The sequence below is a fragment of the Lucilia cuprina genome, chromosome 4 (assembly GCF_022045245.1).
Source record: "Lucilia cuprina isolate Lc7/37 chromosome 4, ASM2204524v1, whole genome shotgun sequence".
Lineage (NCBI taxonomy): Eukaryota > Metazoa > Arthropoda > Insecta > Diptera > Calliphoridae > Lucilia > Lucilia cuprina.
In genome coordinates this window covers 25991555-26012745 of record NC_060952.1, presented here as the reverse complement: position 1 = coordinate 26012745, position 21191 = coordinate 25991555, and the positions used below count along the sequence as shown (strand labels likewise).

The window sequence follows — 21191 nt, the reverse complement described above, 5'->3', positions numbered from 1 at the left end:
TGTATATATGAGGACTATTATTATGACCATGAATGAAGAGGGAGGACAGTAGACATTGAGATTATTGCTTTATCCTGACCGCAGTTGTGTCAAAAATATTCATGTTCTTCTCTGTTTGGACTAATGCCAATGGAATGCGGTAGGTAAGTGATTAATCTGGTAGACCATAGGTATTGTATTTGATTTCCTTTTGAGGCACTTGTAAAGGAACAGGTCCTATTATTTCTTTAGTTTTGATGTATGTAATTAACTAAATAAATGTTAATGGGCCATCTCCAAGCACAACAATACCGTTCAAAACTATCATATAGGAGGTTCCTTCACATAACTTCCTATACACAAAGGTTCCTTCTGATAATCTTTGGGGGATCATCTATCTGTATGGTATTAAGGTTAGGAGATACCTCCGGTGGTATCAGAAGAGGAACCATATTAAATTAACTAAGGTGACTATATTAAATTAACCAAGTTGACTATCGTTTTCTCTTGAGGTCGACCATACCCAACCATACTTTCTAATTTGTTTTTGTATAAAAATTTATTTTATATTATAAACATTTAATCGAAATTTGTTAGTTGAACAAATTTATCAACTAATGACATCGTCGAATCAATTAAAATAATTACATTTTCTTAAGTATATAACAAAGACTCTCAGAATCAAATGTTTTCAACTGTGACAACCGAAGAACACGTGAACACAATTCACGATACACGTGAATAAAAAATGATATGAGCTCAATGGAAAATTACTATTTGTTGGTATAAAAGAACGATTTTTAAGAAATCTGATAAGTAAAATTATGTTATTAAATACGTCATAACGGAAATGAACGTGAATTTAAGGTATGAGTTCATTCATTCTTACACCTACATATACATATATAGGGATATAAATCTGTTGTAAAGACCCCTTTTTAAAGACCGTATTGCAGTGTTGTTTAAATAACCTGGACTACTTATTACTTATTAAAGGTCCTTCTTCCTTTATTTAATGTCTTATAAGTACATCACATTATTATTAGCTGAAAATCCAGCCATATTGACTTCCGAAAGGAAAAATTGCTTAGTAAAACCGGGGCCAATTGTAATCGAAAAAATTTTATCGTAATTTTGCTTTTAAAGATGAAAGTATGTATTCGATATCGAAGAAGAAATTAAGTAAAATTAAGCTTAATTCCGATATCGTAATGTAATTTTAATACGAAAATTTATTCGATCATGTATGCGGTAATACGTGCCCATATTCGTAGTGTTTCTAAATGATTGTTTCAGTAACTTTTAACATTTTACATTTTAAAAAATTATTTCAATTATTATAATTATTTAAAAAAGTGTTTTCTAAAAGGCCTATAATAGGTTAAGTCCTGGATTTTTTTTCACTGTGTATATATAATTGTATACAAAATTGTAGGTTTGTTACAAGTACAAAAAATATGATTATAATTACTGTTTGTTGAGTATTCCAACATTTGTATGTCTGTAAATAAATAAATGAATAAAAATAAATTCTAAACAAATGATTTTATAACAATATTGGTAGAGGAATACAAAAAAACGAGAACTTCTAAAGGAAAACACTCGAGTTGCACGCAACATAACAACAGTCAGCAACCTTTAAATAAAAAAAACTGAATGAAAACGACAAAATCAAATTTACTTCAGCCAGAAAGACTCAAACTTGTGAAAGTGAATAAAAAACAAAAAAAATTTTTTTTTTTTGTAAAATTTCTTGTTTGAAAATGTTAAATACTTATTTATCTTTAAATTGTAAAAAAATAATAAAAAAAAAAACTTTTTTAAACATTAGGTTGACATCATTCATTTCAAAACTTTCTAACAGATGAAAATTTTTGAAAAAAAGCACTTGCCCTTAATAAAAAACCGTTTAAGAATCACTTCTCGTTAAGCTTAAATTTCCTATATTTTTTCGGTATATGTATATGTTTTTGTTTGCACCGTGTATTGTATACAACAATATTGTGTCATTAAATTTTCATGACCATGTCGACTGAGTGCTACTTCAATATCTATGAAAGGTAGTAGAACAAGTAGACGCTATAATAATAAAAAACATTGAAAGAATATAAAGAAAACACAAAAACGTCCTTTTGTAAATATTTTGGGGGTAGTAAAATATTGTGTTATGAATGTGTTACTACCACTCGACCCCAACAGCAGCGGCACCAACAACAACAACTACAACATGAAACAATACTTGAGTCAATTATTATTTTGTATGAATTTTCCTTGTACTTTCTTCCTTTAGTGTCTAAATGAATAGATGGTTGAATGAAAAAATAATATATGTTTTGGTTTGATTTAGAATTTGTAAGGTAAATTTTTGGAATGAAAATTTTTCAGCTTTTTGTTTAAGTTTTTTATATAATTACTTTCTATATACACAGGGTTGTTTTACTGTAACCCGGTCTTTAGAGTTTTATAAAAAAATAATCTGTATTTTTAGTTAAAATACACATGCAAAGCTTTCACACTTATTCATATACGCATAAAAGTCAAGTAGAAAAACGTGCTCAAATATTCATTAGAGAAAAATACGTATAATAATTAATACAAAATATTTAAATTTAATGAATTTTGAGGAACAATAAAATAATGTAAATATTAAAGCTGTTGTTTAATTTTTATGCATCTATTTGTATATTAAGTCATTTATATAGACCGTTTGGAGTGATAGAGTTAAGGTTTTGAAATAGACTCCAAAAATGCTTTAGGCGTCACATAGACCTGTAATTTATTTAATCGAGTGTAATTTTTTGTTTTTTATCCGTTTTCAAAGAATATTTCTAGAAACCTCTTAAAAATATGTTTCTGTGTAATATTTATCTCTTTAAAATTTCCGAGTTTTATACCATGTTGCTTATTTATATGCTTCGACAATTTAGTGTCTGTCCGCCCATGTAAACCAAAAAAAAAGAACTTCCAAAGAAGTAGAATTTACTCCATGAAAGTACTTAAAAGATCTGAAGAAGTGATGATTTTAATACAAGTTTGTCAAAGGAGGGATGTCCTTTTTATTTTATTCCAAATTCACTACTTCTGAAATCATTCTTAGGAAGTAATTTTTATGTCCTTTTTTAAGTTATTGGGAAGTGAAATTATAGTATTATAGAATACATCTAATAATATTAAAATAAATAACTAAATTACACACATTTATCAATCAAAAATAAAATTGGTTTAATTCAAATTTCAGTACAAAAAATATACTCCCAATATAAAAAAAATTTGGATGCTTTTCGATTCTTTGGAAGTTAATAAACATCACTTCCACAGAAGGTAAAAAAATTCACTTAGTGCTACTTTTAAAGTGGTGATGACTTTTATTCTTTTGAAAATACTTCGTTTTATGAAAGTACATTGTACCAGGAACGAATACCGGTTCATTATTTCAACTAGGCCCCATAGAACTAATCCCTCCAAATGAGGCTTCTGAACTCATACCCGGCAAAAACTGGGTAATGGCTTTCAATTGTAATTACTTACCTAACAACATACTTTTCAATGACTACTAAATATGGTCTGCATTACATAGAAGTAGTCTAATAAGTTCTTACAATAATGTGTTATATAAATACTTTCTTATTCAAAGTTACGCCAGTGAAGATACGGATGCTGTATACGTTTATTCATGTGTTTTACAATGACTACTTTTTCTAATTACTTGTAATCATTTGTGATAAGTACTTGCCTTCAATGTTGTGTAAGTAAATTTTAGCATTTTAACTTCTTACATGGTAATGAAAATTTTAACTGGGTAATAATGTTTAATGTGATCGGGCTTCATTTGTCCTAATTCACATTTAAAGCCCCCTTCAGAAAATGGTCAAACACCTAAAATTCGTTGGAAGATTCTAAAGTCACGATGAAATTCTGCATAAAAACAATTTATTTAAATGCATCCACTAATGAGGATCGGTCCATATTTACCCCCAACCCCACTTAAAGTCGTTTTAGAAAAAAAGTTTTTCATCAGTAAATAAACATAAATGTTTTATAATGAAAATAATTTAAGGGTGTGAAGTTAAATTCGTCGGCCAGATACGTCCCACAACACATTTGTCAAATACGTTCCACATACAGTAAAATTCGTTTTCAAATTAAATTAATTGATTTTTTAATTAAACAAACGCCAAATAAAATGTTTTTGTGAAAAAAAGTAAAAATATATTAAAATATATTCCGAAAATAAATATATAAAATAAAAATTAATAAAAATAATTGTATACTCATAAAAAATGGTAGTTAAATATAAAATTTTCAAATGAAAAAAATCGACACTTTGAGAAGACATGAATTGGGGTACCGGCATAGTGGAAGTAGCTCAGGACTAGTTCTTTCCAAAAACATATAGCTTATATGCAATTCCAGCTCTGGATAATTTTTACGAATTTTTGAAAAAAACACAAAATTTTGCCAAAAAATATGAAAATTTTAAGTGGCTCCAACGGGTATTTAGAGAATACATGAATCGGGGTAGCGAAAAACTGGAAGTAGCCCAGGACTAGTTCTTTCCAAAAACATATAGTTTATATGCAATTCCAGCTCTGGATAATTTTTACGAATTTTTGAAAAAAACATAAAATTTTGCCAAAAAATCAGAAATTTTCAAGTGGCTCAACGGGTATTTAGAGAAGACATGAATCGGGGTAGCGAAAAACTGGAAGTAGCCCTGGACTAGTTCTTTCCAAAAACATATAGTTTATATGCAATTCCAGCTCTGGATAATTTTTACGATTTTTTAAAAAAAACACAAAATTTTGCCAAAAAATCAGAAATTTTCAAGTGGCTCCAACGGGTATTTAGAGAAGACATGAATCGGGGTAGCGAAAAACTGGAAGTAGCCCAGAACTAGTTCTTTCCAAAAACATATAGTTTATATGCAATTCCAGCTCTGGATAATTTTTACGATTTTTTGCGAGAAGACCCGTTAAAAACTATTTTAAGGGTTGTACTTACATAACCAGTTACTTTTCAGTGACTAGTAATTAGCGTCTGCATTAATTTGAGGTACTTTAGTAATGACTGTTAATGTAGTATAGGAGTATGTGCTTTATTTTCGATTTGTTACTTAGTTTTCATATTTTAACCGATTGCGTGAAACAATTGTGTTTTACAAATAAGATAACAAAATAAATTTGCAGGTGAATGTTAAAACCATTATTTGAAGAACAATAGAAAATCTAAGCACAGGAGCAGTGAGTAGAACATTTGACTAGCAAACAAATAATGCTGCATGTACTTCCTGGGTATTTCATATATTCTTGAAGAACTATATTTAACATTTCCCAAAGAAAAAGCATTTGATTTTAAAGTTTTAACTTCTTTACCCATTTACTACCATAAAATTGTTAGTATATATGTTTCTTTATAGGGCGAATCTGTCAACCGATCTTGACAACTTTATTTGCCAAACGATACGTAGGACTTAGAAGTTACCTAGGAGAAGAACTTCGCTTTCCTAACTATTATGAGGCCATATATGAGCAATTGGCAAACATTTTTAATTTTAGAGTTAAAAAATAGAAAAATTTTTTGATGGCACATTTAAAATATTTTGTGTGAATATAAACTGACCCTCATACGTGATAAATCCGTTAGCGTAAATCATTTTGATCGAGGGAGCAAAAGTTATAGAGGGTTTCACTTAATTATTTAAAAAAATCCGTAAAATTGTAGTATTTATATGTGTAATATTTGAAAAAAAATTGCACATAATTGTAAAAATTATTCAAATTTAACACATAAGATTTATTTAAAAAAATTTAAGAAATTTCATTTCAGCAATGTTTTAACTTGTAGCCTATAGTTTTTGAAAAATATCGAATTAGTAAAATAAAAAAAAACAATTAATATCTGAATATTGCGAGCTTGATTTATATGGGAATGCAATTAAAAAATTATAGTTTGAAGGAATTAAATATTTATAGAGCGATGCTTTTTGATGCTAGGTACATTTTATTTCAGGAGCGGATCCAAGGTGTGGAAAAAATAAAATTTAAAAACTTTGATATTGTTTATATACCGACAATCAAACAAAAAATTAAATTGATTAAACCAAAAAGGTATGTTTAACTTCAAATACTGTGAATTAATTTATATCAGGATAGGTACAAATATGACACAGGTAGCAAAATATTGTGTAAATTTTACACACAAATTAAAAATGTTTTTGCATCTGTGTCAATTGTAAATTTGTTAGGATCGCGTTTATTATATATGATTATGTAAATTCTTGAAGGACATAATTTTGCAGGTAATAATAATGTTAAAACGGAGTCGCTTCGACTCTATTTGAACGTTAAAGTGCACTGAACTTTCACGATAACCATTCACAGGTAATATTTACAATTTGTTGTGATAATTGGAAAATGAATCTCAAAAACCCTAACTAATTCAAAAAATAGTAAAATCTTTGATTTTCAATTTTCTTAGACCCTTTATCTAGAAAATCAGTCGAATTTCCTAAAAATAAAAACGTTTTTAAAATTTAAAGGTTTCACAAATGCTGTGAATGTGAATATTAGAAAATGTATTAAAAAACTAAATATTTCCAATAAATCTAAAAAAGCCAAAAAAAGAGCAAAAATGTTGAGAAAATTTTGAGTTTTTTCAGCAATCCAAGCCCACTCCAAATGACTATTGTATAGTTTTTTAAAATTACATTTATTGTATTCGTAGATGTAGTGAAATTTTTACTGTTTTTTACTGGAATTTAATCTTTCACGAGAAAATAATTTAGCTATGCACATATTTTAATTACTCCAATTTTTGTAAAACTTAATGTTTAAAAAAAAATTACCCAGAGCTGGAATTGCATTTAAGCTATATATTTTTGGAAAAGACAGGTCCTGGTTTACTTCCGCTCTGTTGGTATTCCGATTTATTTCTTCTCCAAATACTCGCTGCAGCCACTTGAAAATTTCTGATTTTTTGGTAAAATTTAATGCTTTTTCAAAAATTCGTAAAAATTATCCAGAGCTGAAATTGCATATAAACTATATGTTTTTGGAAAGAACTTGTCCTGGGCTACTTCCAGTTTTTCGCTACCCCGATTCATGTCTTCTCTAAATACCCGTTGGAGCCACTTGAAAATTTCTGATTTTTTGGCAAAATTGTGTGTTTTTTTAAAAATCGTAAAAATTATCCAGAGCTGGAATTGCATATATACTATATGTTTTTGGAAAGAACTAGTCCTGGGCTACTTCCAGTTTTTCGCTACCCCGATTCATGTCTTCTCTAAATACCCGTTGGAGCCACTTGAAAAATTCTGATTTTTTTTGGCAAAATTTTGTGTTTTTTTAAAAAATCGTAAAAATTATCCAGAGCTGGAATTGCATATATACTATATGTTTTTGGAAAGAACTAGTCCTGGGCTACTTCCAGTTTTTCGCTACCCCGATTCATGTCTTCTCTAAATACCCGTTGGAGCCACTTGAAAATTTCTGATTTTTTGGCAAAATTTTGTGTTTTTTTTTAAATCGTAAAAATTATCCAGAGCTGGAATTGCATATATACTATATGTTTTTGGAAAGAACTAGTCCTGGGCTACTTCCAGTTTTTCGCTACCCCGATTCATGTCTTCTCTAAATACCCGTTGGAGCCACTTGAAATTTTCTGATTTTATGGCAAAATTTTTTGTTTTTTTAAAAAATCGTAAAAATTATCCAGAGCTGGAATTGCATATATACTATATGTTTTTGGAAAGAACTAGTCCTGGGCTACTTCCAGTTTTTCGCTACCCCGATTCATGTCTTCTCTAAATACCCGTTGGAGCCACTTGAAAATTTCTGATTTTTTGGCAAAATTTTGTGTTTTTTTAAAAAATCGTAAAAATTATCCAGAGCTGGAATTGCATATATACTATATGTTTTTGGAAAGAACTAGTCCTGGGCTACTTTCAGTTTTTCGCTACCCCGATTCATGTCTTCTCTAAATACCCGTTGGAGCCACTTGAAAATTTCTGATTTTTTGGCAAAATTTTATGTTTTTTCAAAAATTCGTAAAAATTATACAGAGCTGGAATTGCATATAAACTATATGTTTTTGGAAAGAACTAGTCCTGGGCTACTTCCAGTTTTTCGCTACCCCGATTCATGTCTTCTCTAAATACCCGTTGGAGCCACTTGAAAATTTCGGATTTTTTGGCAAAATTTTGTGTTTTTTCAAAAATTCGTAAAAATTATCCAGAGCTGGAATTGCATATAAGCTATATGTTTTTGGAAAGAACTAGTCCTGGGCTACTTCCACTATGCCGGTACCCCAATTCATGTCTTCTCAAAGTGTCGATTTTTTTCATTTGAAAATTTTATATTTAACCACCATTTTTTATGAGTATACAATTATTTTTATTAATTTTTATTTTATATATTTATTTTCGGAATATATTTTAATATATTTTTACTTTTTTTCACAAAAACATTTTATTTGGCGTTTGTTTTATTAAAAAATCAATTAATTTAATTTGAAAACGAATTTTACAGTATGTGGAACGTATTTAACAAATGTGTTGTGGGACGTATCTGGCCGACGAATTTAACTTCACACCCTTAAATAATTTTTATCTTATTCTCACAATTTCGAAGAAATTTGGTCCGAATAATTAGATTTAATTTTTTTTATTAGACAACTTTCAGGCCAATATCATTTACATATGTATACAAAAATAAATGATTTTCAATTTATGACACACTTCCGAATTTGAGCCATTTTTTTTTATTAAAATTTCAACTTTGGACCACATGTTCTAAAATCTCGAAGTTGTAAGAAACCGAAAAACAAAACCTTGATATGTTCCCTATTTCCACCCAAAGTATTTTCACAGTCCCCACAAAAAAGTTTACCCTATGGGTAAAATTATTAGGCATAAATTTGGGAATCCTGGTATTGCCATTAACACTTTAAAGTTTTATGTCAGCCAGATTTTAGAACATGTCGCCTATTAAATATAGTCCCTCGATATGGTATCATCGAAATTATGCTTTCTAATATCTGTTAGAGAAATGTTATTAATTTTCGAATAATTAAAAAAAGTACAATAAACTGTATGCACTATTTACACTAATTAACTATAAGTTTTCACTGCCTTTAGAATCTAAAGTTTAGATACAGTAAATATATAAACACTGTATATATGTATGTAACATATGTATATACACATATATGTATGTATAAGTTTATACCTTTTCAGATCAAATGTATTTTTTACTTTTAAAACATCTGCAAAAATTCTCACTAACTTAATAAAAATGCGTATGTATATGTATCTATATTTCTTTCCGTATATTCTTTTATATCTGTTCAACTTTAACCTAAACAATCTATATCTGTTTTCAACATCAAAGTGTATCGTGTTTAACGAATTTGTATAGAAAATAAAGTAAAGGGAATAAAAGAAAACGAATAACGAACGCCCTCGCTGTACAAAAAAGGAAATATGTTTTTGCGTGTTTTTGAAAAGTAAATATTATTTTTTATAAAAACGCACCCAGGTTTATTATAAACCTAGGCAAACATACAACTTTCTTTAAACATCAGCAACTTAAAGTTTTATTTTCAGGATAAAAAATTAAATAAAACAAAGTAATACGAGTAGAATATAAAATGAACTTAAAGTTAAGAAAAGTAATTTTTACTGTTGCTGGCAAAAGTTTTCATACTGTTCGAAAAATGAACAGTGTGAAATAGAGTTTTAAAGCATTTTTTCTGGATTGATTATGAAAATAATATTAAATAAGAATTATATTTTTTAAGTTCAACTCTTATGCATGCTAAAAATTTAAAAACTGACCTCGGCTTCAAATTAAGGTCCCGACGTTAAAGCAATTCTGAAGTATATTTTGTTATATGGGCTATAGATAACACAGGCTGAAAATTTGTTAACCCAGAAATCAAAGTATATATTTCTAAAGAACTGAGTCCTTAGTATTTTTTAATCACATCTGGGATTAATACTTAGCAAAAAAAAAAAAAGAACTCCAAAGAAGCGAATAAGAAGTAGAATTTACTCCATGAAGTGCAGAAAAAGACCTAAAGAAGTAATGATTTTAACACAGGCTTGTCATAGGTGGTATGTCCTTTTTATTTAATTCCCAATTCACTACTTCCGAAGTCATTCTGAAGAAGTAATTTTAATGTTCTTTTATGAAAGTTATTCGGAATTTAAATTGTATTAGTGATAAATGTTATTCTTTTGGAAGTACCTTGCTTTATTTTTGCTGGGTTAACATCGAGGACTTCAAAGTCCTGCAGTTTTTGAAATTTTTGACATGGCCTTTTTAACTGCTTGAAGGCAACTTTACATCATTTGAAAGTCTATTCCGTCAGCTTAAAAATAAAGGCATCTGGCATATCTTCTTTAAAAAGCTTTATATAACCACAATACCTTCCGCACTATAGAAGTTAAGGTTGTAAAAACCATGAATATACCAAAAACCACGGGGTTTTAAGCTTTAGGCGAAGTTATCTTGGAAAAGTAAGAAGACATATCAGATGTTAAGCCATTATTTTAAATTTAGTAGAATGGACCTTTAGATGTCATACCACATTTTATAAATAAAGTTGTCTTGGCGCTGTTATAACGTTTCAAAAAAGCGTTTTCTTCGACCTATGTAATTTAAAAAATTTCCTTTCAAACAAGTCCCACAAACTAAAATCTTCTTTCGAGAGCGTAAATTTTGGTTTAAAATTTAAATAATCATATGAGAAATGTGACCCAACAAGTTTTTACTTTAAGATTAAAAGTAAAACAATATAAAAAAGTGACTATAGATAATTTTTAAAAAATATACTTTTTTGTAATTGAAAAAAAAATAATAAAAATAATTTTCATAAAATCTTATAAAACTTTAATTTGTTTTATGATTGAAATGTCTGTTAAACAGTGGAATGTAGATATCAAAAAGAGATTTGAAATGTAAAAATTAACAAAATCAACAAAAATAAACTTTAAAATCATAAAACATTTGTTGGAAAATCAATAAATAAATCCAAAATGTAATTAAAATAATATGAAAAAAATTTAATATGAAAAACTTAAAAAAATGTGATATAAATTTTTAAAAATAAATAACTTAAAATTAAATAATTAATAGAAAAGCTACTACACCTTTCGCTGCACAGAAACAACATTTCAATCATAAATAAAATTTAACTTAAAATAAAAAAAAAAAAAATAAAATATCTCATAAAAATTATAAAATATTTTTAAAAAAATTTAAAGCAAATAGAGAATTAGGAACAAATTAATTATTTGAATTTGAAAAAAGAAATAAATAAATATGAACTATGTCAAAAAATAATAATGAAATCTTGTTTCTGTGTCGTTAAAGGTTGTGGCCTGTATTAAATGAAAACTGATTTACAACAGCTAAAGAGCTAAACAACTGAAAAAACTACAACAAAAACTAAACTCTCACACAAAATGTGCCTGAAACCTAAATAAAAACAAAACAAAGAAACAAACGAGTTATACAACAAACATGGATCATCTTGAGGATAAACCAGAAAACTTAAGAAAAGGATAGTACAGTTAAGTAATATATAGTCCTAGCAAGCGAGCGGCAAGAAGATAAAAGAAAAACGACGACAACAAAGTACAAAAGAAACGCAATTCAACAAGAAAACTTATAAAACAAACGATTTAGCCGTTAAGTTTAACAAGATACAAAATTTAATTTTCCCCCTCCCCTCTACGTAAATTCTTTTTTGTTTTCTAATTTTACCTATAAAGAAATAAAGAAAAGGATATCAACATGTCGTTTACCATACCCGTTATCAATTTAGAGGTACGTGAGGTTAAGGATATAGTATGGGAGAAAATTCAGGAGCCGGTAAACCAAAGACGTTTAGTCTTGGTTATAGTTTCCATAGCCCTACTTCTGGACAACATGTTGTATATGGTGATAGTGCCAATTATACCCGACTATTTGCGAGAAATTGGAGGTTTCGAAGCACCCGATGCCACTATGGCACCTTTGCTTAGAGATAATGTGACGGGTAAGATAATACCTGTACATCATGACCATCATGGTCAAGATTCGGCCACCGGTATATTGTTCGCCTCAAAAGCCATTGTTCAATTAATGGTGAATCCATTTTCGGGCGGTCTGATCGATAAGATCGGTTACGATATACCCATGATGATTGGCCTTACAATTATGTTCTTTTCCACGGCGGTATTTGCCTGTGGTAGTAGCTATAGTGTTCTATTCTTTGCCCGATCTTTACAAGGTGCTGGTTCAGCATTCGCCGACACTTCGGGTTTGGCCATGATAGCCGATCGTTTTACGGAGGAAAATGAACGTTCTCAAGCTTTGGGTATTGCCTTGGCCTTTATCAGTTTCGGTTGTCTAGTAGCTCCGCCTTTTGGCGGCGCTCTTTATCAATTTGCGGGCAAAGAAGTGCCATTCTTGATATTGGCCTTGGTGTGCCTCATCGATGGTCTTATGCTTCTGTTAGTTATGAAACCGTTCAAAGAGCAACTGCAGCAAAGTAGAGAAGTCAAACAAGAGATTATACCCATTTGGCGTTTGCTTATGGATCCTTATATAGCTGTGTGCGCCGGCGCCTTAACAATGTCAAATGTGGCTTTAGCTTTTCTAGAACCAACTATATCCCTGTGGATGGAAGACAATCTGACCACAGATAATTGGAAAATTGGTATGGTATGGCTACCGGCTTTCTTCCCTCACGTCTTGGGTGTGGTGATCACGGTCAAAATGGCTAAAAAGTATCCCCAGCATCAGTGGCTAATGGCAGCTGGAGGTTTAGCGTTGGAAGGTCTCTCCTGTTTCATTATACCATTCTCGACCTCTTACCAAATGTTAATGATTCCTATATGCATTATATGTTTCGGCATTGCCTTGATAGATACTGCCCTCTTGCCTACTCTCGGATACTTGGTGGACGTGCGTTACGTATCCGTGTACGGCAGTATATACGCCATCGCTGATATCTCCTATTCAATAGCCTATGCAGTGGGACCCATTATAGCGGGTGGAGTAGTAGAAGCCATTGGCTTTACTGCTCTCAATTTCCTTATAGCGTTTTCAAACCTTCTGTATGTTCCGCTACTAAGGAAATTGCGCAATATCTACGACTTTAAGCCATTTGAAAACGAGGCCAATATCCTTATGCAAGATCCCCCCAATAAGGAATACCAAACCTACGTTATGCACGATCAAAAGCCTATCGATGGCGAATTCAAAAATCACCTCGAATACGGCCAGCAATATCAACAGGATCAGCAAGAAACAAATCTAGACGATCAAACCTCGAGCTCTTATGATTATCAAGCTCAGCAGGGCTATCAACAGGATGCCCAATACGAACAGCAACACCAGCAATATCAACCGGGCTACCAGGAGCAAGGCGGTGGTGGTATGTATCAACAGCAGCCCTCAGAAACACGACATCTTCCTCAGCAGCGTATGGCAAATCCCTTTCAACAGCAACAATCGGATGCCTCCAGATCATCTGCAACAGGTCCTGCTGGTCCAGCAAATCCATTTAGACAAGGATTTTAAACTGTTGTCTTATACAAAATTAGTGGTAATTTATGTTTGTTTTTATATTTTTGATCGTTTAGTCTATAAGTTTCGTTAAGTTTACTTTTTGATGTTTGTTTAACTGTTTATTTCTGAGAATAGTAAGTATCTAATTTATTTTTCTTAGTTTCTGTAGTAAATTAAAAAAAAACATAAAATTAAAGTGGTTCTATTACACTATAACCCTAGTTATCTTGAAATTATATACAATTATAAAAAAATATATTCCAAAAATAAAAAATATAACAAATTTCTCATGTGTAGTTAAGCAAGAAATTTATGAAATTTTTTCAAAGAAAAATTCTATTTAACACACACACTTTTTATAAAAAAAAATTATATATATATATCTGTATTATACACGGAATTTTGTTTTTTATATATTATACAAACTAATTAATTAAAAGAAAAAAAACTAATATATTTTATTAAATTAAGTATAAATTAAAATTAAATATATAGGAAAACTAAATATCACATCATAATCATTTATAAACTGAACGCGAAAAAGTTAAATGAATAAATGCAAATGAATGAGTAGAAAAACAGTAAATATCATTAATGTATATCAATGGAAAGCTTATGTGGCACATATTATTTTAGGTATAAACATATATAATGAATAGAAAAACTTATGTTCATAGATTAATCTAGAAAAAAATGAAAAATATTTTGAAGTTTTTTTATCATTCTAAAATATATTAAGTTACGGTTCAATTATCAGAGATTTCTTAAAGGGGAGATTTTACATTATTCGAATTTAATAATCTTATTAACATACATAGACTATGTTTTATAAAGCTTTATTTATACATATTGTATATGAGCTTATAAATGATCACAAAAGCTTTTAGTATTTTAGCATTACAAAAGTTTATATCAACTATTACTAGTATAACATGATGAGATCAAGTTACAGACAGAGTTAAACTTAAAGCTTTTATACATATTGTATATAAGCTTATATACGATCACAAAAGCTTTTATTATTTTATCATTACAAAAGTTTATATCAGCTATTACTAGTATAACATGATGAGATCAAGTTACAGACATAGTTAAACTTTAAAGCTTTTAAACATCCCCTTAAAGACTCTTCTGAAAATTATATCTGCCCGTGAATAAAATTCTAGCCATATTAACTATTATATGTAAAAAAAAAACAACAAAAAATAAATTATAATTTTCTTTTATTATAATTTCCAATTATTAATTAACAAATTGTGTATATTTTTAAAGTGGAATCAGTAACAGAATCTCCAATTTATAATGAAATCATAGCAAACAAAAAAATATGAAGACAAGCTAAACAACCAAAGAATTTTAGAAATTTAAGACCAAAATATATCATAACATATCAGTTATAGTTTGTAAGTATTGACGATTAAGCTAAAACGATGATCAATCGAATCTTTAGGAATTTATCTCATAATAAAAGCTTCAACATCAATATCGTAAACATATCAAATAATGCACAAAAAACAAACAAATTTTACAACATTCGGATGTTGGAGTTTTTAAGATAAAAAAACGAATAAAGATTGTAAAAAGGAAAAAAATTTAGTATATAAAATTTTTAGTTGAAATTACAGTTATATTTTTAAGTTAACCGTAGAGGTGAAGAGTTGCAGGTTTAAACCAATTTTTTGATATACTTATAAATATTTACCTAACGGCAGTATTTATATAAGGTTGTGTTTTACTTAAGCAAATATTTGTAAGCTTTTAATAGAGCTTTAAGCTACAGCGTCAATCGATTAAGGGAGAGAAAACTTTACTGTAGATATATTGCCGGTTAAAATACGTTTCTTTATGACAACCGTAAGTTTCTCGTTTACATAAAAATATTCAGACATTTATAAAATGGAGGTAAAAGTTTTTAGAGCCTAAGTTGGTAAAAGCTATTCAGAAAAACACACTTTTATATAAAAGCAAAAATGTTTTCTAAACAATTGCAAAGCCAATGGCAATTAAACCTTTAAAGCTCTACAGTAGAAAAAGCTTAAATTTAGGTAAAATGTCTTAAACATCATTTTAGAAATTTAAGACAAATTTTATCCAGAAAAGCTTTTTGCGCTTTTCTGAATAAAATTTGTTTTTTGAGCAATTTTTTTATAAATTTAAAATGTATAAATAGTTAAAAAGCTCACAAAAGTTCATTGTATAAATTTTAGTATAATTTTGATACATTTAATGATTTAAAAATGATTTAATATCAAAAGCTTTTTTTTAAAGCTTAGAAAAGCTTTTTTTATTTTAAAATCTTAGGAAAGCTTTTTTGTTTAAAAAGATTTAAAAAGCTTTATAATTTTAAAAGCTTAGTAAAACTTTTTGTTTTCATAAGATTAAAAAACTTTTTTTAATAAATAATTACAATTTAAAAGATTGAAAGGCATTCCAATTTTAAAAGCTTTCTATCAAATCAAATCAAATAAAATCAACCATTTAATACGTTAAGTAATTTGTTTTTCTAAACTAGCAACTCTATCCGAAACAGTTAAATATTTTGTTCGTTAAAAATTTAACATAAGACACAACCAAGGTAACGATACATATCAGAGTCATATGACTCGCCTAGTAAAAATTACCAAAAGTGATATTAAAACTATTGCTATTAAGAATCTATAGTTTATAAAAATTAATCTATAGATAAACATATAAATACTATTATATTATTATATACATTAAACTATATACATAATCAACTTTATATATAAATATTAAATATAATAAAAAAACAAGTTTATGTATTTTTTATTACAAAAATTCTAGTTTTAAACAATTTGCACTGTATTTAAACAAACATTTTTGGCAATTTTTATAGCTATTAACAAAACAACTTATACATTTATAGTTTTCTTGTAAAATAAAATTTATTTAATTGTTGTAATTGTATATAAAATTTAAAAAGTATATATATACATATTTATTAAAACAATTTTGTAATAACCTACCAATCAATTAAATATTTAGTTAATTTTTATGCTTTTAAGCAAAATTGAAAGAAAAATTTTAATAAATTAAAACTTTCAAATTTTGTTTAATTAGAAAAGCATAAAAATTATATAAAACTAAACAAAACAAAAAGAATTCAATTATATATTTTATTAAGCATGTGTACCTTTGTATATTTTTTTCTGACTCTTTGCACCCGTAGAAAAATCTCTATCTAAATGTATATTTTCCCCTAACAGATAATTTAATTTAATTATTTCTTCATATATATTTAATAATGAACAAATCTTTAGCTATTTAAACTTAAATGAAAATCATCATATTGTATACCATAAACATATCAGATAATACGGCCATTTTTTATGAAACCAAAAAAAAAGACATAAATTTATACAAATTTTAACTAATTTTTGTATATTTTTTGTCAGCTTAAGATTAAAAGAAAATGAAAACTATATAACCTATTATACATATATGTTTTCAATGCAAATGAATGAGAAACTAATAACTTTAATTTTCATAAAATAATTTCACTAATTAAGTTTTACTTACTCACCAACCAACCCCTTCCCACTATCCACAAACAATACGCATTATGCTAAAACCCCTAAAAATATTCACCATTCTATATAACAAAAAAATAGCATACAAACAAACATATATTTTAGAAATGAAAAAAATATATATATTTGAATGCAAAAAAGATTAATAAATTATATAAATTATATAAATATAAAATAATCACATAAAACTACAACAAGAAAAATCTCCCATCAAAAAGTTTCAATTAAACAAAACAAAAAACAAATCAACAAAAAAAAACATCCATTGAAAACAAATTAAAAAATTACTACTACAATATTAAAACTAATTAAAAAAATGTATATAACTAAATTAAAACTACATAATTTAATATAAAATAAAAATTTAGAAAAAAAATAATAAAAATTTAAGTTAATTATGAAAATAATTAAAAAAATAACCCTCAAGAAAAAGAACAAGCAATATTTTTAACTAAGAAAATACATATTTAAAACAATATATTTAACGCATAATTTCATAACAAAAATCACGATACTTCAATAAATTTTTGCAATTGTTTTTAATTGTCAGTTTAATTTTTTCTTTAAAAATCATTATTTTAAATATTTCAGTAAAATTTTTAAATATTAACTTTGCAGATTTGTAATATTTTAACAAAACAGCTTAGTGTTATATTTTTTAGGAAAATTTATTTGGAGAATTCAACTAGAAACACACTCCTTTAAGGTAATAAAGGCAAGGGATCTATAAAGTTAACTTCTATATCTCATGACCTTTTTAATCGTTGAGATCTGAATTTAAGCAACTTAAGACATATCTCATTGGAGTAAGCTCATATAAAGAATCCAAACTTTTTATAAAAAAAACCTTATTAAATATATAATTATGACTCCGATCTTGATAAACAAATTTTAAAACTCCAAATCCAAAATTCGATAAATTAAAGAAAATTTCCTATAATATTATTTATATAGAAATTTTTTTTAAAAATGTTTCCTTTTATAGAAAATTTAATAATATTTTTTTATACGATTTTTTTCCATAAATTTGCTTTTATAGAAATTTGTCCGATATATTTTTTTTTTGAGCAATTTTTTAATAATATTTTTATTATCAATTTTCCAATAAATTTTCTTGTTATAGGAAATTTTCCAATAAATTTTCATTTAATAGAAATACTTCGATAAGTTTTCTTTTTATGAAAAAATTGCGGATAATCTTTTTCTTGAATTTTGTATAACTTTTCTTTTTGTGAAAATTTTTCGATATATTTTCTTTTTGTAAGAAAATTTCCGACAAATGTTATTTTTAAAACAATTTTTTTGACAATTTTTTTTATAGTAATTTTTTCGATAATTTTTCTTTTTTAGAAAATTTTATGATAAATTTTCTTTTCTCATACAATTTTCCTAAAATATTCTTTTTATATAAATTTCTTTGATAATTCTTTTAAAGAAAATTTTTCCGATAAATTTTCTTTTTATAAAAATTTTTCCGATAAATGTTTTTCTTATAATAATTTTTCCGAAAAATTTTATTTTATAGGATTTTTTCCTATAATTTTTCTTTTTATAAAAAATTTCAGATAAATTTCCATTTTTCACACAATTTTTCTACAAATTAAATTTTTATATAAAATGTTTTGATAATTCTAGTAAAGAAAATTTATTTTTTATAGAAAACTTCGATAAATTTTCTGTTTATAGAAAATGTTGCAAAAATTTTCTTTTTATAAAAATTAAATAAATATTTTTCTTACCAAAAATTGGCGATAAATTTGCCATGAAAATTGTCCATAAATTTGCTTTTCTTAAAGAGTGTTCGGTAAATTTTCTTTTTATGAAAATTTTTGATAACATTTTCGATAAATATTTTTTTAAAGAAAATTTTTAATTAATATTCATTTTATTTAAATTTTTCAATAAATATTTTTTTTATATATATAAATGTTTAATCAATTTAAATTTTATAAATAATTTTCGACTGATTTTGATTTTTTAAATAATTTTCGATTGATTTTGATATTTGTACTTAAGGAAATGAATAGATTTATATAATATCTATGGAGAACTTTCTATAAATTTATTGTTTATTTTCATAAAAGGTTCAAAATTTCTTTTGCTAAAATTTCTATATATGGGGCAACTATTTCATTTTGTCACATTTTATTTTGAAATAAACAAAGTTAAATGGTTTCCGAAAAAAATTCATATTAAAAACAAAATTAATTATATACAAATTAAATCAAAAATAAATAGAACCAAATTTTTAGTTTAAAATAATTATAAAACCAAAATACAATAATAACAATAATCATCATGAAAAATATCGAAATAATGAAATACAAAAATTAAAATTGAAGGTCATAAACGCATTTAATTTTATATTTAAAACTAAAACAGTATAAACAATTCAAAGTTAATAAAATATTATCAAATTATTAAAAAAAATTATATAAATAACAAAATATAATTTAACAAAAATTTAATAAAAATTATTAAAAACAACTTAACATATAAATATTATGTAAAATATATTAAAATTTATATTTTTTCTTTTATGTTAAATAAAAAAATATATATAATAAAAATTAAAAAAAAATATTTAATTAAAATTAAATTATTTAACAAAAAATAATAATAACTAAAACATTATAAACAAACGAAGAGCCGGCAATGTGTAATATTTGTGGTAGTTTAAGTATTAATATAAATATTAATTATAAACAAATTAAAATAATATTAAATATAAATAAATTTATCAAATAATAATAAAAACTATTAAATAAAATTTTAATTGCAAGGATTTACGAGTATTAGTTCATATAAATATTGCAAAACTATATAGAAAAATCATTCAATAGAAGAAGAAATAAATAGAAAACTAATTCCAATTTTAAAACGCATAGAAAAATATGAAAAAAAGTTATGAAATATTTATGTATAACTGAATAATCATAAAGAAAACCAACAAAACACATAAATAAACCATTAAAAGTTGCAAGAAAATAGTATAAGAGTTTTTTTTTAATAAAAGGCTTTGACTGCAACGGAGCCATAAAATATAAAGAGTAATTGGAAAAGTATTTGTTATTAGTGTGGGGAATTTCATATTTATAATAACTAAATATATCATGAAATCTTACTTTGGTTAAAAATTTTATAGATTTAATTATCCCCCTACTTAATGAGCTTTAAGGGGTCCTTGCACCAAAGGGGCAAATTGCGCAAAAGTATCTCATTATTGCACAATTAAATTTTCTTTCTTAGAAAAAGTTCTATACATTTTTGATAAAAATTAATATTTATATTTATAGAAAATTTTCGATAAATTTTCTTTTCTAGAAAATTTTTGATAAATATTTTCTATTCATAAGAAATTTTTTTAAAGAAAATTTTCTATTTATTAGAAATTTCTATTGTAGGAAATTTTCAATTAAAGTTTCTTTTTATAGGAAATTTCGATAAAGTTTCTATTTATAGTAAATTTTTTATTGTAGACAATTTTCAACAAATTTTCTATTCATAAAACATTTTCTATTTATAAAAAATTTTCGATTTATATTCTTTTTATTGGAAATTTTCGATAAATTTTTTATTTATAGAAATTTTTCGATAAAATTTCTATTAAAAAAATTTTTTTCGATAATTTTCTATTTATAGGAAATTTTCAAAAATTTATCTTTTTATATTAAAGTTTTGATATCGACTGTATTTGTAAAAAATTTTCTATATATTTTCTATTTATAGAAAATTTTCGATAAACTTTCTATTTAATGAAAATTTTCGATAAATTTTCTATTTATGAAAATTTTTGATAAATTATTTATTTATAAGAAATTTTCGATAAATTCTCTATTTGTAGGAAATTTTTGATTCTATTTATAAGAACATTTTTATAATAAATTTTCTATTTATAGGAAATTTTCGATAAATTTTCTATTTATAAGAAATTTTATATTACTTTTATATTTAAAAGAAATTTTATTTAAATTTTCAATTAGTAAGAATTTTTTTTTTTAATTTTCTATTTATAGGAATTTTTCCATAAATTTTGTGTTTAAAGGATATTATCGATAAACTTCTTATTTAAAGGAAATTTTCGATAATATTCTTTTTGTAGAAA

The 21191-nt window shown here is 26.2% G+C and overlaps 3 protein-coding genes across 3 annotated transcripts in view; 2 read left to right on the top strand and 1 right to left on the bottom strand.

The window, feature by feature from the left end:
- Positions 1 to 13874, top strand: part of LOC111681467 (vesicular acetylcholine transporter) — a 28848-nt gene extending 14974 nt beyond the window's left edge. The window contains exon 2 of the mRNA XM_023443257.2: positions 11352 to 13874. Coding sequence (XP_023299025.2) covers positions 11775 to 13547 — 1773 coding nt within the window. The 5' untranslated portion in view covers positions 11352 to 11774 and the 3' untranslated portion in view covers positions 13548 to 13874. The remainder of the gene's footprint in view (positions 1 to 11351) is intronic.
- Positions 1 to 21191, bottom strand: part of LOC111681207 (DNA polymerase theta) — a 213196-nt gene that overhangs the window by 129327 nt on the left and 62678 nt on the right. The gene's annotated exons all lie outside the window — the stretch shown is intronic.
- LOC111681257 (choline O-acetyltransferase) overlaps positions 1 to 21191 on the top strand; it is a 74919-nt gene that overhangs the window by 17269 nt on the left and 36459 nt on the right. The window lies entirely within an intron of this gene.